Genomic DNA, 18,283 nt, shown 5'->3' with positions numbered 1-18,283 from the left:
AATTTTTAGTAAGTTAGAATGATTGATTTTTTTTTATTTTTTGATTTTTTTCCAAATGATATTTTAGCCACTTATGTATGAAATTTATAAAATCAAGAAAAATATATTAAAAGTGTTTTATAGTTGTCCCAAAAACATAATTACTTTTTAATGTAATTCTCACATCAAAAAGTTTTTCATGCGTTTCGAATTTTATATATATATATATATACAGTTTTGATATGCTGCACACCTACCGTGCACACCTATGTGAGCACCGATGAGGTGTCACTCACCCATTGGATGCGCAATTTTTCTATATTTCATCAGAATTAAGTGTTGTGTCAAATGTTACAACATTTAAGACAACATGCAGCAGAATATTATATTTTGTAACACAAATTGACTTTAAATAAATAGATATACAAGATTAATTTTGCACAAGTATAAATACTTGTGTGGTGCCTTACGGCAAAAATTAATCACTAGAAAACCAAAAATTTTACAAAAACCTATCACTAGTGATTATAACAAAAATCATTCCTCAATAAGTTGAGAAAATGAATGAATAAAACTTTAAGAAGAAAGCAAAAACATGATGCCAAAAGGGAATCTACGAAAACGATCTTCAGCCAACTTCTTTACGGATGTTGTCTGTAGATCTTCCCAACATTCAAGGCAACACGCGATCACCACTCTTCAACAGCAAAGGCTTCGAGAATTATTTTGCTCTGAAAATCTCCACTCCGTGTACGTATATATGATTGATAGGGAGAGAGCCTTCACCAATATCCTTGACCTCTTATTTATAGATGAAGACTTTTATCTCCATAAGGAAACCTATTATACAAGGGAAGTAAGAGTTTTATTAGAAATAAACTTTTTTCAAACATTGATATCATATCTCATTAAATCATTAAAATAAATATCATATCTAGACTATATTTTCATAATTATCTCATTATCATAGAAAGACAAAATCACATTAAATATTATACTCAATTAAATCAATAAGGGAAAATAATATTAGAGAAATAATTTAAATCTCAAAGAAATATATCAATTTAAATTCGGAAACATTATTTCCCTTCAATCTCCCCCTTTTTGCCTTTCTTGGACAAAATGAGATCAAACCCATTTATCTTTGTTTAGCTCAAATTTTCTCCCCCTGAGTTAAAGCATTTTTCTCCCCCTAAATAAACTACAGATATCAAAAGTGTTGTTAGTAGTGTTGGCAACATTCAGAACAACACCTGTACAAACTTTTTGTTATTTCAGTAAAGCATCAGGAACATAATAACACACTGAAAAGCATAAGGACCTAACCAAAAAAAAAAACAGATAACTAAAAACCAAAAAAAAAAAAACAGCAGAGACAGAACCAAAACACATTCAATCATCCCCCTCTTCATCATCATCCTCATCCTCCTCTTCATCATCATCATCCTCTTCATCATCCTTGGTCCCTGATGGACCAGCATCTGTTTGATCATCCTCTCCCCCTTTTTGTCCGGGAAGACACCTACCTCCAAGATGAGCCTCAGGTCGGTAGCCAAATTCTCATAATATGCCAAGTCTGCCTTAGCCTGGAAGATCTTTTTAAGAGCATGATCAAGGTGAGCCTGAACTCCAGCCACGGTAACCTTCACATAACCATCTGTTGGTGGATGAGAGGTAGAACTTTTAGAAGGCCCAGAAGTAGGAGGTACTGTGGTAGAGTCAATCCAGGGAAGATCAACCTTTCTATTTCCCTTGAAGAGAGCAGGGACGATCTTCAGTAACTCTCCGGCATCTGTGGAGTGTTCTTTGATGTCCTTAATGAACCCTTGTGACTCCAAGATACCATAAATGAGAGAGGGAAATGGCAGCTTGGATGACTTCAATCCTCCATGTGCATACTGCATAACAGTATAAAAGACCAGACGCCAAAAGTTCAAGGTGCAGTTGCCAATGGCAAAAAAGGTCAGTGCCTGAGACTTGGTGACCACTGTGGTGTTAGTGGTTGGGGGCCAGTTTCGAACGGCGATCTTGTGAAAGACTGAGTACAGGGACGTAATTTGGCAGCCAAGACCTTTTTTGGATGTGCAGGGAACTGGCGAACCACTCCACCAGTCATGGTTGAAATCACATCATTAAGGTCCGGTGGAGGACCTTCATCAATTTCAGGTGTGCTGTAGTGACATTTTATGATCTGTGGATCGAAGTTGTACACCCTGTTTCTTACAAAAACTCGACCAAATTTGGCCGATCTCGCATCACTGACGCTGGGTGAAAGGTTGGCGTAGAATTCAAGTACCACTTTACGGCAATAGGGAAGTACAGAAGAGACGGTAAAGAACAACCCGCGGGTTTTGAGAAAATCGATTAGATTGTTGCGGGAGAAGGCTTCCATGTCAGCATTTCATTCTTCAATAAGAGCCTGATTGGCGTAGAGGGACCAGTTTGAGAACGCCCCCTCTGTATAGAACATGTTGTTGAAACTGCTTGACAGATCATAATCGCTGAGGTCGATGTTGTCCGAGGTGTCCTCTTCATCTGATACAACATCCATAGTGGCAGGAGCATCAACAGGTATCGTATCAGCAGAGGCACTGGAGAGGAAGCAATGGAGCCAGATGGACATGTAGCTTGTTGGCGCTTTAGGTTGGCCATAAATTGGGCCCACTTGATTTCCTCATCACGAGGTGGTGAGGGTATTGGTGGAGAATTAGGCGGTGCGTCCTTATCAGATTCAGTTGAGTCATTGGAGGAATCACTGTTGTCTGGAGTCGGAGAGACTGTCTTTTTACGGGCCACAAACTCATAATCTCCATCAGCAGAGTCATCACCAGAGGTGTGATCAGGGTCAGCAAGTGAAGGTCGGCTCGTCCCCTCACCTTTTCGACGGAACCGCTTTGATGTGGTCAAATCAGGGTTATACCCTGCTTGTCTTTTGGAGCGACAAACTTGCTGGCGCGGAGAACTGAACACTTGAATTATTGGTGGATTATCAACATCAAGAGCATTCCCTGGTTCGCCTGGTGCGATTACTTCCAGCGGTGTGGGTTGAACTGCAACTGGAACCATTTCCATGGAGGGCTCTACAGGAGATGTTGCAGATGTTGATGGGGGAGGGGCAAAACATTCGTGGTGTCCCATCTCGCTTTGAATATCGTGACGATCGTATCCCTTTCCTGCCATTTACACGAGATAAGTTGCAAGCAAGGAGAAGAATCGAAAGTTTTGGGAAAAATTTACAGAGAGAAATTGCAAGAAGATGGTACGGAAATTCGAGAAACAATTAGGCGGATAATGATGAATTAGGCGGTGTAAATCAATGATTTAAGCATGAATGACCTGTGCAATGGTAACAAAATCAAACAATCATATGAGTCCAAACGGTAAAATGATTCACTCCACTGAATTATTTCCAACGGTAAGAAAATAACGGCACTGCTTAAGAGCTTAACACCTTTTCATAAATTACTGGGACAATTTTGAGACTAACATCTTTTCAAAATTTCGAGAAATAACCCCACATCGAATTTTAGCTCCACTAGACATCAGGGATTACATGAATTAGAAATTTTCGCAAAGTCTGGATTTCCACCGAATTTTACTTGTTGAATTACTCATTTCCTTGTGGCACAACAATATTCACAATAATATGTTTATGCATGATCTAATTATGCCTAATAACAGAATGTAACATAAAAAGAAACATATGAGCAAATATGAGATATGTGTACAAATGAAGTCACAAATGTTGGAAATATCTTCTGACAACACGCACAATTGTAGAAAAAAACTTTCAATTTTTCTTCACACTTATCAATTTTCTGATCATAGAAGTGGCAGCTCCCACACTAGAGGAACAGTCTTCAATGGACTCCTCTAGGTAGCTTTTTCCATTTTCTTCTATTTCTGTGTTCATATTTAGAAGGGGTAGCTCCCACACTTAAAGTCCAGCCTTCATTGGGCTATTTTAGTCAGCTTTTTCCATCTTTCCTTCTAATCACAGATCCAGCATTATTAATGATTATATTTTAATCTCTGAGGTTACTTGTCACATTGATTAGAGTTAAGTGACCATTCTTGAAATCCTTCGTGACAAAGTTCACATGTATATGTGTGAAGTTTTTAGAATATAACAAGGAATTGTAAGTGCATCAGAAAACTTATGCTACACAGTTTCAACACAACATATCACAGTATGAATGCAATGTAGTATGCCTAAGTCATAAAGATGCATATGCAAATTAGATGTTATCTGAGATGTGGTAACATTTGTGACAACATCCGAGAATGATTAGGAAGAACACATGCTGAGAGATTTCCTAAGGTTGGAAAATCTCTCAAAATCTAATGCTTTGGTGAATATGTCGGCCAGTTTGTTATTTGTATCAACAAACTCCATCCGAATCAATCCTTTCTCTACAAGATCTCGAATAAAATGATGTCTTATGTCAATGTGCTTTGTTCGATAGTGTTGTACTGGATTTTTTGAAATGTTAATAGCAATAGAATTATCACAGTACATAACTAAGGGTTCACTCTTAAGCTCATAATCTTCTATCATTTGATTCATCCACAAAATTTGAGTGCAACTACTTCCAGCTGCCACATATTCAGATTCAGCAGTTGAAAGTGACACATAGTTCTGTTTTCTGCTATGCCATGAGATCAAATTATTTCCAAGATAAAAACAACCTCCAGAAGTAATTTTTCTATCGTTTAAATCCCCAGCCCAATCAGCATCTGAGAACCCTACTAGATTTGAGTTGGTTTCGTGTGTATACCATAATCCGAAGTCAATGGTTCCGGCTATGTATCGTAAGATATGTTTTACGGCTTTTAAGTGAGAAATCTTAGGATTAGATTTGTATCTAGCACACAAACAAACACAAACATTAAGTTAGAGCGGCTAGCAATCAAGTACAAGAGACTGCCTATGATGCTGCGATATAGAGTGTTGTCAACATTTTCGGCTGCATCATCTTTGGATAATTTTTCATTTGAGCCCATAGGTGTCTTCATGTGATTGGTGTTCTCATTAACAAATTTCTTTATCAGATTTTTGGCATACTTACTTTGGCATAAAAAAGATGCCATCATGAATTTGTTTGAATTGCAAGCCAAGAAAAAAATGTAATTCACCAACCATGTTCATTTTAAATGTAGTAAACACGCATTCAACAAAATCATTAGCATGCTTTTGGGATGAAGAAACAAAAATGATATCATCAACATAGATTTGGCAAATGAGGATCTCATCTTTGGATTTTTGAATAAAGAGAGTTTTATCTACCTCACCTCGTCTGAATCCAATTTCGAGTAGTTATTCAGTCAGTCTGCCATACCAAGCACGAGGTGTTTGCTTCAAACCATAGAGAGCCTTTTTCAACTTGTACACGTGATCAAGATTATGTGGATCTTCAAATCTTTTAGGCTGTCAAACATATACTTCTTCACAAAAGATACTATTCAAAAATGCACTCTTAACATCCATTTGAAACAATTTTATTTTCATGAAGCATGCAATGGCTATCAAAATTCGGATTGACTCAATGCGGGCAACATGAGCAAATGTCTCATCAAAATCAACTCCTTCAACCTGTGTGTACCCTTGAGCAACCAACCTTGCTTTGTTTCGAATGATGTTCCCTGACTCATCAGTTTTATTTTTAAAAATCCACTTTGTTCCAATTATATTGCCATGGTCAGGAGGTGGAACTAGTTTCCAAACATTATTTCGAACGAACTCTTCAAACTCATCATGCATAGCATTGATCCAACACTCATCTTTTAAAGCTTCGTCGACGTTTTTAAGTTCAAATTGGGATACAAAGCATGAAAATCTAACCTGTGAGTACATGGTACTCATGCACACTAGTCCAACCATTTTTTGGTAGTCAAATTTCTCTTTCTTTCGGGTTTGGACATCTTCATGCATCCCTCCAATGATTTGAGATGATGGATGGTTCTTCTGGATTTTGCTTGGAATACTCGGTCCATCATCTACTGCCTCATCATCGCTGTGAGGATCTTCTTGTGATTTCGTGGCTTCAGTGTCACATGTTGTGCCAGATGTTGCAACATCTGGGACAACATCTGTATTTTCCATTGACTTTTGAATTTCCAGAAGGTCTTCAACGTCATCTTCAGCAGTTTTCTTCTTGAGATCTGCACAATCATCAAAAACAACATTAATAGATTCCATAATAGTCCTAATTCTTAAGTTAAACATGCGATAAGCACGACTATTAGTGGTATATACCAAAAATAAACACTTATCACTCTTTGAATCGAACTTAGCAAGTTGATCCCTATCATTCAAAGTGTAACACAAACAGCCAAAAACATGAAAAAATTTAAGGTTAGGCTTCTTTCCGATGATTATTTCATAAGAAGTCATGGTTGCCCTATTTGAAATATGACACGCCATGTTAAGGGCTTCTGCCCAAAAACGCTTTGCAATGTTTTTTGATGTTAGCATTACTCTTGCCATTTCTTGCAAAATCATGTTCTTGCGTTCGGCAATGCCATTTTTTTCTGATGTTTTTGGTGAACGAACTCTTTCAAATTTTCTTGTTTAAAATAATTTTTTCAAACGTTTTTAAAAGGTTGAAAATTCTTTCTGAAACGGTAGGAAACTTGAACCACTGATGAGTGCGGAAAACGGTTTACAATTCCCAATTGTCAGTTCAAATACTTTTAGCAAATTTAACAAATTGCGGTTAGGAAAGTAAGAGCCTGCGATAAGTAAATAACACAAGATTTTTATGGATGTTCGGAGATTGAATACTCCTACGTCACCCCTTCTTCCTTTTTCAATAACGATTCCATTAAAAGACTTTGGCTTTAAAACATATTTTCAATAGCCCACTCCAATCAGGACTTATCACACTGCCTGTATTGTAACTCTTAGTGATCATTTTACACTACTGGATATTAAGAACACTCAATTCACCAGATAACAAGACTTGATCTAATAACCAAAAGGTTACTGATGAGAATAAACGGTTTGGTGTGAGTAGCACGAAAATGATCCTAAGATGATCAAATGATTTGCTGTTAAAAGCATGCTGATAGAGCGAAGAAGTATGTGATCTTTGATGAGCGCTCGGATATCTTTTCAAGTATGCAAGCAAGCTGTTATAATTCGATTTTGAGCTTCGAGAAGGTTTCTGCTAGAACACTCTTCTGTTCATATACATGACTTCGTTAACGGTCGGAAATGACATAACAACGTTAACCTGATCTTCTAAATAGAAGTGTTGTTGTCGACATAATGAGCATTAATTGATCTTTGATAAACGCATTTAATGTTCCTTTTGCTCAGCATAGTTCTGAAACGCTTTTCCTGAGGAGTTCCTTTTATGGAAACTGTTTTTGGCAACAGAACTGAAGTCTATACTTGGTCTTCCTTTTTCTGGGAAAGATAATTAAATGTAGATCAATCTTGGAACTGATGTAAGTATACGTTGACTTCAATGCGGTGTAATACTTTGAATGTATTAAGCCGGTCAGAGAATGTCTTTGAGCAATAAATAGTTCTCTTTAATGATCCGGTTCTGAGATACATTAAATACCAAGCTGAATCTGCTAACGGTCTGAAGTAAGCGGTTAAAACTTCTTTGAGCTTTAGAGCGGTCGAACTGATGCATATCTCATAAACTAACCGCAGCTGATTTCAAGCTGACTAGTTTTTATCATACACCAAAATTCTTGGGAATATTAATTTCTTAACAATTTCTCCCTTTTGGGTGATGACAAAACCTAGCTGTATGGCTAAGAATAATAAAATTATATGACGAAGATATAAAAGAGAGAAAATATTGTATTTCATTAAGTGAATGAAATTACAATGAACAGAATAAACAGAGTAACCAGCTGTAATTCAAAAACTTGCAAGAAAAGTTTCTATGGACCTTATACTTTGTTCCACTGCTTTTCGCCTCGCCTCCTTTTTTTTTTTAATTTATGCAATTCCTTCATAACGGATATTTTTGCTTCTTGTATTTCCCTTTGACGCTCTCTTGCCCCCTTTTTAACATCACCATGAACAAGAAATTCCATGATTTCGGCAAGCTGAGCAACGTGGGCATCGAGGCGTTGTTCAAAATGTGTTTGAAGACGGGTTATTTGCTCCGATAGGCCAAGGCACAGTTCAAGATGTGCAGAATTATGTTTTGCTTGCTTGAGAGAAAAATTCGATTCCATGATGGAAAGATCATTTCGGAGAGCAGTCTTGACTGATCGAAGGTCTTCCTTGAGATCAAATTGTTTTTGAGTGAGAGCCAAAATGGATTGATCCATGGTGATCAACTTAGTCAAAATCTGTCGTTGACAACTTTCTTCTAGAACTTTTTCTTCTGCATGTTGTCCTTCTTCAGATAAAGAACTGTCTTTGAACGGAACTAATTGAGAGGAAGAGAGCTTACCAGCAGATTTTGAGTGATCGAACTCGTGGAGTTCAGAGGTAATGCTCTCAATGATTTTATCAATATCATCCGTGCAGGCAGAGGTTTTGGTGCCAGTTACAATTTTTTCCTCAGGTTTTGTTGCTGAAGGACTAGATGGAGGAGAGTGGGCAAGCAGTGAAGAAATGATCGGCTCAGTTTCCTGTACTTCCTTTGTAGAGGTCAACAGCTGTTCTGAAGGAGCTGGTGGATCATTGTTAGTGGGAGAAACCGGTGGAGAGATTGTTTGATCTTGAAAAGTGACAGCTTTATAAAAGTCAGATAAAAACTTCTCTGCCTCATCAGCAGAAACAGTTTGAGCAGCTGAAAGATCAAGTGGAGGCAGTTGGGTAGACTTTTCAATGGCAGAGATTTTTGGAGACTCAGATGGAATATCGGTGGCAATCTGATGACTCTGTGTTTCAGCACTTGGAAATTCTTCAGGCGTGATTTTTTCAGAATGGGGCATAGTCATTTCTTCATCACCCAGTTGAGCTGGCACAGTAAATACTTGTGAAGAGGGTTTAGTACCTGTACCGGGAGAAAGAGATGAGGAATCCTTTTTGGTAGGGATGGCTTGAAGCTGTGCTGAGCCCAGATCTTCATTAATTTCCATCAGAGAGTCGAACTTTCCCTGTTCTGTAACAGCTGGAAGATTTAGCTCCTGTCTCATGAAAGCAACTTTCATGGCAAGCGATGCTGCATCCATCTCAAGCTGAGAGATTACAGCAGAATCGTCCTGAGCCGTAGGACAAAAGGGATCAAGATTTTTTCTTTTTGGTTGAATGATGATTCGAAGAGTGCTTTCTTTCATCTGGACTTCCAGAAAGTCTCGTCGACGAAGAGCGGTTTGAATATCAGCCGTTTCTGTCCATTCCAGAATAGACCATTCAAGTTTAGCGACTGCTTTGATTTTTCCGATTTGAAGTAGCGAATCAAAAATAATAGCAGTCCGATATTGAACCCATCTATCAAATATCTTTATCTTTTTCTGGACAGCATCATTTACACGCTCTCTTGCGAGTACTATAGCAGTATGAACTCCATTGTTTTTAGGTGGATTTTCAATCATCACATGTTTTCCCTTATCTGTAGCTAGAATGATAGGGACACCAGAGTAAGATGATTCAATCTCTGTTTCAGCAATACGAATCCTTTTGAGTTTTGTGACTGCGATAGCAGGAATAGGGGCAGGAACAAGTGGAGCCGAAAGATGTTTCACCAGTCTGATCTTTGCTGGTTGTGCAGTTCTCTTTTTCTTAAAAACTTGAGAAACTGGAACGTCATCTTTGGACTCATCATCAGAAATGGATTTTAGAACTAGCTTTCTTTTGGTTTCCTTGGGTGGTGAAACCAGCTTTAATGTCTTCTTATTCTTCACAAATTCTTCCCCGGTTTCAGTCTTGATGGAGACTATCTCCTCATCTGCTGGCTGATTCTTTTTGATAAAATTTTCAACCGACACCCAGGTGAAGAGCTTAGTTTTGCCAACTTCAAACATGCCAACCGGTTGAATCCCAGCATCAATTAGCATATGGCAAATTTGAACCGCAAAACCTTGCGATTGATTTTCTTTGTTGATCATGGCCACCAAGATTTTGAAGAGAACGTCAGACCATTTTACTCGCAATTTGGACGAGATAGTAGCCATAACAAAAAATTTCTCCAAGGTGATTTTATCATAAGCTCCGGCTTTGGCAAGCAGTTCTTTGGCAACGATATATGCCAGTAATCTGAATTCAATCTTTAGATCGCGTTTTTGGCAAGTTGGATGAGAAATTGGAGAGGTTGTTTCTGAGAAATTACTACGCCAGATGTCAATATTGCCGATCGGTAGTGTGGAGAAATCAGTTACTCCTTCTGTGGGTAGGCTGAACAATTGAGCAAACATCTTCTGTGTGAATAGAAGTTTTTTGTTTTGGACGACACAAATAATTTTGCAATTCTTCATGTGTGCAGACTCGAAGAATTCCTTCAATAGTGAGTCGGAATACTTATAGCTGCAGCCCAGAAAGGAGCGAAGCCCAGAATGTTCTATTGTGTGAAACATGGCTTGCATTGATTTCTTGGGCGTGGCAAATATTGACGCGAAGTTAACAGCTATTGTGTTCTGAGCAATGGAGGCCGCCATTTTCTTGATTTACCTAGAGAATTTGAATTCAGCACCTGCAAGTTAGATGAGAATGCGATCGAGTTGCAATAGTAGGGTAAACACAGCGAGGTTGCAAATGTAGAGTATGTATGTGCGGTTTAAATGATCACCAGTTAGTCCACGTGGAGGACTGTTAGTGGAGAGAATTTTGTAAATTTTGAAAAGTTTGGGCGGCAGTAAAATAATTTATTTAAAATTTCAAAAGTAAAAGCTGTCACGTCAGTCAGAGGCAGTCGAAAAGTTTGCGTAATTTTTACGAGATGACGTGGAAGTCTCGTGCCCAAATAAAATGAACCGTATGAGCAATATAGTTAGGAGGAAACGGTTGAGAAGTCTATTTAATTAATGACTTAACCATTTTTTCCCCTAAACATGTGGATTAAAAGAAACTAATCCTGGATGATAAACCGTCGATGGCTTTAGATAGAAAACATCTTTAACTTCTAGTGTCTGTCAATATGCGAGAGTCCCTTACATCTATAAATACAAGTAGAGGGGTTAGTTTTGCAAACAACATATATCAAGATGGCAAATGCAGGCAGTTCAAGTGAGCCAGATCTAGTGAAAGAATTTATGGAATCGGTGTTAGCTTCCCGCAAGGCTGCTCTTGCAGATAGCATTTTTGATAAAACGCTGGCAATCTGGACAACGGTCGAAGAGCTTCGGTCCTCCATTGATGGAGGACTAGGTGTTACTGCTGAGGAGATGGCACTTCTGAAGAAATATCAGCAAATCCTTTATGTCGCTGATGCATCATACGTCTTCTCTGATGATGGCGTCTACCTCCTCATGCTCTTAAAAGAGCAGAGGACTCTGAGGAAGATTGCTTCCTCAGATGACTTTTTACGCACCACCACCGGTAAGCTGACCGCTTGGTTGCGCAACTGGTCGATGGCGGTTGACGATGAAGTTGGGGATGTACAACGCCGACTGTTTGTTCAATAAAATATTTCTATTGTATTACCGACTGTATCTTTATATTTCTGTTTATTTCCTGCAATACAAACTAAACAAACGCAAGAACTAATCATATCAAGATATATCAATTAAACCAAGCATATTTCGGAAATGAGAGAACTTAGCCTCTGGCAATGGTTTTGTGAAGATATCGGCTGTTTGTTTATCTGTATGAACATATTCGAGCCGTATTTCTTTCTTCATGACGTGTATAAAACGCTGGCAATCTGGACAACGATCGAAGAGCTTCGGTCCTCCATTGATGGAGGACTAGGTGTTACTGCTGAGGAGATGGCACTTCTGAAGAAATATCAGCAAATCCTTTATGTCGCTGATGCATCATACGTCTTCTCTGATGATGGCGTCTACCTCCTCATGCTCTTAAAAGAGCAGAGGACTCTGAGGAAGATTGCTTCCTCAGATGACTTTTTACGCACCACCACCGGTAAGCTGACCGCTTGGTTGCGCAACTGGTCGATGGCGGTTGACGATGAAGTTGGGGATGTACAACGCCGACTGTTTGTTCAATAAAATATTTCTATTGTATTACCGACTGTATCTTTATATTTCTGTTTATTTCCTGCAATACAAACTAAACAAACGCAAGAACTAATCATATCAAGATATATCAATTAAACCAAGCATATTTCGGAAATGAGAGAACTTAGCCTCTGGCAATGGTTTTGTGAAGATATCGGCTGTTTGTTTATCTGTATGAACATATTCGAGCCGTATTTCTTTCTTCATGACGTGTACTCGGATGAAGTGGTGTCTAATGTCAATATGTTTGGTCCGAGAGTGCATGGCTGGATTATATGTGATGGCTATTGCGCTGGTATTGTCGCAAAAAATGGGTGATTCTATAGCTGGGATGCCGTAATCTTTTAATTGTCGTTGTATCCAAAGCATCTGAGCACAGCAATTTCCAACTGCAAGATATTCTGCTTCAGTGATTGATGTAGTAATTGACGTTTGCTTCTTACTAAGCCATGATATCAACCGCTCGCCTAAAAATTGACACGAACCGCTCGTACTCTTTGTATCGACTTTGCACCCCGCATAATCTGCATCTGAGTACCCTACAAGATTAAGACTTGAATCTTTGGGATACAAAGACCCACATTAGCAGTTCTTTTAAGATATTTAAGAATACGTTTAGCGGCTATAAAGTGAGATTGCATAGGTTTAGCTTGAAACCGTGCACATAAACAAACCGCAAACATAATGCCCGGTCGACTGGTTAGATATAGCAAAGAACCAATTAACCCTCTGTACATTTTTGTGTCAACAGAGATTCCCCATTCGTCTTTATTCAGCTTAATTGATGAACTCATTGGGGTGGAAGCTGGAGAGCAATTTTCCATGCCGAATTTCTTTAGCATGTCTCGAGTATATTTGACTTGATTGATAAATATACCATTTTCGGACTGCTTGACTTGCAGTCCTAAAAGTAATTTAATTTGTCCATCATGCTCATCTCAAATTGCTCCTGCATCATCTTAGAGAATTTCTTACATAGCTTGGGGTTAGTTGATCCAAAAATAATATTGTCCACATATATTTGTACAAACAAAGAATGATCATTCTTTTGAGAATGTAAACAATGTTTGATCAACCGTTCCAATTGAAAAAACCATGCTCAAGCAAGAATTTGGTTAATGTGTCATGCCATGCTCTCGGGGCCTGCTTTAGTCCATACAGAGCTTTGTCAATTTTGTAAACATACTCAGGGAAAGTGTGATTAACAAAGCCGGGTGGTTGTTCTACATGAACTTCCTCATTTAACAATCCATTCAAGAAAGCAGATTTAACATCCATTTGATATACTTTGAAATCTTTAAATGCTGCAAATGCTAAAAATATTCTAATGGCCTCTAGCCTGGCTACAGGGGCAAAGGATTCGTCAAAGTCTATACCTTCTTCTTGTCTATAACCCTGAGCTACTAGTCTAGCTTTGTTTCTTATAATCAAACCATTTTCATCCATCTTGTTTCTAAATACCCATATGGTTCCAATTACATGAGTGTTATTAGGCCGAGGAAATAGATGCCAAACTTTACTTCTTTCAAATTAATTCAGTTTCTCTTGCATGGCTTCTATCCAATTTGTGTCAAGTAGTGCATAATCTATTTTCTTAGGTTCTATCTGAGAGACAAATGAAGCATGAATAATTTCATTTATTATTTGATTTCTATTTTTAAGATGAGCAGTAGGGTTACCGATTACCAGCTCAAGTGGATGATCCTTTTTCCACTGGAGACATGGTCCATATGAATTTATCTCGGTTGATTGAATGATTTCTTCTTCTTGTTCCAAAGTTCCTTCTATATTTTGTGGTTGCTGGTTGTCTTCCGGTTCGTTCACTTGTTGAGTTTGTTCTTGAGCGGTTGGATTTTCTTTAGATATGCTTCCAACTGTTCTTCTCAGATCTACCTCATCCTCACTGCTTGCCTCAAGGTTAGTAGAATCAAGATTATTTATTAAATCATGTATGCTGCTATTGGTATTGTCATGAAATATAGATGATTCATCAAAGACAATATGTATGGATTCTTCAACAGTGAGAGTTCTTTGGTTGTAAGCTCTATATGCTTTTCTCACTGCTGAATATCCTAAAAATATACCATTATCAGCTTTTACATCAAATGCAGTGAGATGTGTTTTGCCATTAATATGAATAAAACACTAACAACCAAAGATGCGAAAGTATCCAACTTCTGGTTGCTTGCCGGTCCAAATTTCATGTGGAGTCTTCTCATGATTTTTATTGAGCATAGACCGATTTTGAGTATAACAGGCTGTGTTAACGGCATCAGCCCAGAACCTTTGTGAGATACCAGATTCGGTTAGCATGGTTCTAGCTGCTTCCTTCAATGTACGGTTTCTCCTTTCAGCTACACTGTTTTGTTGAGGTGATCTTGCTGCTGACAATTCATGTTTTATGCCATGATCTTCAAGATATGATGACAGGAATTGGTTTAGAAATTCAGGTCATCTGTCACTCCTGATTCTGTCAATTGCTTCACTTTTCTCGTTTCGAAGTCTTTTGAGCAGCTTGATTAGTTGATCAGTGGTTTGGTCTTTGGAGTTTAGAAATATTACCCATGTAAATCTGGAGAAGCCATCAATTATTACGAGAGTGTATTTATTTCCTCCTAAGCTTGTGACAGGTATAGGTCCGAATAATTCCATATGAAGAAGTTCTAGGCATCTTGCTTATGAGTTTCTTCCTTTGCTCTTGAATGTTGACCAGACTTGTTTACCTAACTGACAAGCATTGCAACTATCTTTGGCAAAATCAATTTTAGGCAATCCAGATACTAATTTGAGTTTGCTGATAGTAACAATAAATTTGAATTTAGATGATTGAGTCGCTTATGCCAAAGCCAATTTTTGTTGCCATTTAAGGCAACAAAACAAGTAGGTGCGCTAAGAAAGTCATCATTCCATTTAAATTTATATGTATTTTGCTCTCTATGACCAGTTAACATGATATTACCTGCAGCGATTTTGATCGTACATATGAGTTTTTGAAATTCTACAGTGTAACAACTGTCACATAGTTGGCTTATACTTATTAGATTATAACATAGATTTTCTACAAGAAGTACATCTCTAATAATAATTTTGCCGTGGATAATCTTACCCTTACCTACAGTTTTACCTTTAAAATTGTCACCGAAGGTGATTGTTGAACCTTTGTAGATGATTATTTCTGACATGAGATCTTTGTTTCCAGTCATGTGTATAGAACATCCACTATCTAGGAACCAGATTGATTCCTCCAAGTTTTTCTTCTTAGACACCTATCATTATTGAAAAGAGAAATTGGTACCCTTCCCTATTTGGGTCCTGAGCTTATTAGACCCTTAGGGATCCACACTTAAATTATCCTGAAGGATTTTTCATGATGTGTCCTAAGGAGAGAGCTGTTATGTGCATAATCAGGTGGTGTAGGCAGTGTCTTTTTCTTTCCAGTATGTTGTTTAGACCATCTATCATTGTCACTCAACCGATATCTCTTTTGAACAGGTCGGCTATTGTTGTAATGGTTCGGTCTAGTTTTTGAATTATTTCTGGTTGACCCTGATTTTCTACTGGCCCAACCTGAACCGTTATGATCGGTTGTATTAGGCATGCGTCTGAGCCATGATCGGTTGGTTTTATCATTCTCAATTTTGACGTATCCTAAACCACATCGCCTTCTGTTATTTTCAAGATTTACATTCTGAGTGCCTTGATCTTCAGGTTTATCATGTTCATATACCGTACTAGATCTGACAAATTTAATTGGTTTTAAATTGCCTTTTTCTGGTTGCGGTTGAGCTTGTGCTCCTGAGGTGCTACATTCATTAATGCTATAACCTAGCCCGGTTCTGTCTCCGGCTGGCTTCTGCATTTCCTGCATCCTATTCAGAGAAACAGAGGACTTGTTCCAAGTGTTGACTGTATTTATCAACCTTTTGTTTTCTTTCAAAGTAGCATGGAACAATCTTCGCAGATCATCATTCTCAGCCGTTAGCAGACTTAACTTTACTCTCAGACCGTTAACCTCTTTTTGCTGCGAACAGCTAGAGAGAGTTAACTTGTTTTTCAAGTTTTGTTTTTATGTTTTGGCTTCATTCAACTGCTGTGATTGCCTCTTAAACTCATTTACCATATCGTGAAGTGCGGTGACAAGATCTAATCGAGTAAATTCATCAGAGTTAAAGTCAAATACCATTTCATCAGTAGATTCTTGATCTTCTTTGGCCATGAGACACTCTACTTTCTCATCTTCGCTTTCACTTGAAGATTCTTTAGAAATAGATATTTCAGATTCTGATTCAGCCCATTTGCCTTTGCCTTCTTCTGCAACTAGGACTCGCTGACTCTTCTTTTTTATGAATCTTTTGTTGTCTTTAACTCGTCTTCTGAAACCTTATTTCTTTTCATCTTTTCTTGTCCTGTTGCATTTTGAGGACTCTTCCACCGGAAGAGTCACTATGGTAGCTGGTAGTGCCTTTGTTTGTTGCAATGTGTATGGATCCTCTTCAGTTCGTATTCCTAGCTCGAACTCATACGCTTTAAGGTCGGCGAAGAGATCATGAAGTTCCAGTTTGTTCAGATCTTTTGATTCTCGTATTGCTATAGTCTTTACATCCCATTCTCTGGGAAGAGCTAGCATAACCTTCAAAGCAATTTCTCTATTGGAATATTCTTTTCCGAGTGAGGTGAGTTCGATGATGATACTGCTGAACCGTTCGTCAGATTCTGCAAGAGTTTTTCTTGGCTTCATCTTTGCATTGTCAAACTTCTGGATAGCCACAGTCAACTTGTTTTCCTTAGTCTGATAATTGCCTTCACGTATTTGAGTAAGTTTTTCCCATATTTCCTTCGTAGTAGTGCAGGTCTTGATTTTGGCGAACATATTCTTGTCCAGAGTCTTATAGAGGATATCTTTCGCAACGTTATCCAAATTTGCCTTCTTCTTATCCTCAGCTGTCCATTAAGATCTGTGCTTTTCAACCATCTGAGGAGCACCTTCAGTTGTTGTTGCAGCTATATTCACCTTCAGAATTCTCATTGACCAGTCAGTGATGACATACCACATGTCGTCATCTTGGGCTGCTAAATGTGCCTGCATGCGAATTTTCCAATCATCATAATTTTCTTTAGAGAACATAAGAATTTTATTGAAAGATGCCATATGTATTCAAAAGATATCAGTGTTTGAGAAAACCCCGCTCTGATACCACTTGTTGGGATCGGGAAAGAGTTTAGAGGAGGGGTGTGATGAACTCTTTCAAATTTTCTTGTTTAAAATTAGTTTTCAAATGTTTTTAAGCAGTTGAAAATTATTTCTCAAACGGTTGGAAACTTGAACCACTGATGAGTGCGAAAAACGGTTCACAATTCCCAATTGACAGTTCAAATAATTTTAGCAAACTTAACAAATTGTGGTTAGGAAAGTAAGAGCTTGCGATAAGTAAATAACACAAGATTTTTATGGATGTTCGGAGATTGAATACTCCTACGTCACCCCTTCTTCCTTTTTCAGGAAGGATTCCACTAAAAGACTTTGGCTTTACAACGTATTTGCAACAGCTCATTCCAATCAGGACTTATCACACTGTCTGTATTGTAACTCTTAGTGATCACTTTACACTACTAGATATTAAGAACACTCAGTTCACCAGATAAAAAGACTTAATCTAACAACCAAAATGTTACTGATGAGAATAAACGGTTTGGTGTGAGTAGCACGAAAATGATCCTAAGATGATCAAATGATTTGCTGTTAAAAGCGTGCTGATAGAGCGAAGAAGTATGTGATCTTTGATGAGCGCTCTGGATATCTTTTCAAGTATGAAAGCAAGCTGTTATAATTTGATTTTGAGCTTCGAGAGGGTTTCTGCTAGCACACTCTTCTGTTCATATACACGACTTCGTTAACGGTCGGAAAGGACATAACAACGTTAACCTGATCTTCTGAACAGACGTGTTGTTGTCGACATAATGAACATTAATTGATCTTTGATAAACGCATTTAATGTTCCTTTTGCTCAGCATAGTTCTGAAATGATTTTCCTGAGGAGTTCCTTTTATGGAAACTGTTTTTGGCAATAGAACTGAAGTCTATACTTGGTCTTCCTTTTTCTGGGAAAAATAATTAAATGTAGATCAATCTTGGAACTGATGTAATTATACGTTGACTTCAAGGCGGTGTAATATTTTGAATGTATTAAGCCGGTCAGAGAATGTCTTTGAGCAA

General features: G+C 38.0%; 1 protein-coding gene across 1 annotated transcript; it reads right to left on the bottom strand.

The window, feature by feature from the left end:
* Positions 1-12,147: 12,147 nt before the first annotated feature.
* Positions 12,148-15,272, bottom strand: LOC142530542 (uncharacterized). The gene is made up of 5 exons (XM_075636375.1): positions 15,194-15,272; positions 14,223-14,480; positions 13,749-14,141; positions 12,788-12,973; positions 12,148-12,629 (listed from the first exon to the last, which is right to left on the bottom strand). The coding sequence occupies exons 1-5, from the start codon at positions 15,270-15,272 to the stop codon at positions 12,148-12,150; spliced, it is 1,398 nt and encodes a 465-aa protein (XP_075492490.1).
* Positions 15,273-18,283: the final 3,011 nt, after the last annotated feature.

Source organism: Primulina tabacum, chromosome 17 (genome assembly GCF_025594145.1).
Source record: "Primulina tabacum isolate GXHZ01 chromosome 17, ASM2559414v2, whole genome shotgun sequence".
NCBI lineage: Eukaryota > Viridiplantae > Streptophyta > Magnoliopsida > Lamiales > Gesneriaceae > Primulina > Primulina tabacum.
Note: the sequence above shows the minus strand (reverse complement) of the source record. Positions and strands in the feature narration are given on the sequence as shown.

Bases quoted from the DNA above. Each gene is read 5' to 3' on its own strand.
- LOC142530542 (XM_075636375.1), bottom strand. From the start codon at position 15,272: ATGACTGGAAACAAAGATCTCATGTCAGAAATAATCATCTACAAAGGT. The intron at 14,481-15,193 runs GTAAAACTGTAG...CATATCTTGAAG, and splicing joins CTTCGGTGACAATTTTAAAG to ATCATGGCATAAAACATGAA. The intron at 12,630-12,787 runs GTTCTTTGCTAT...TGTATCCCAAAG, and splicing joins AATGTACAGAGGGTTAATTG to ATTCAAGTCTTAATCTTGTA.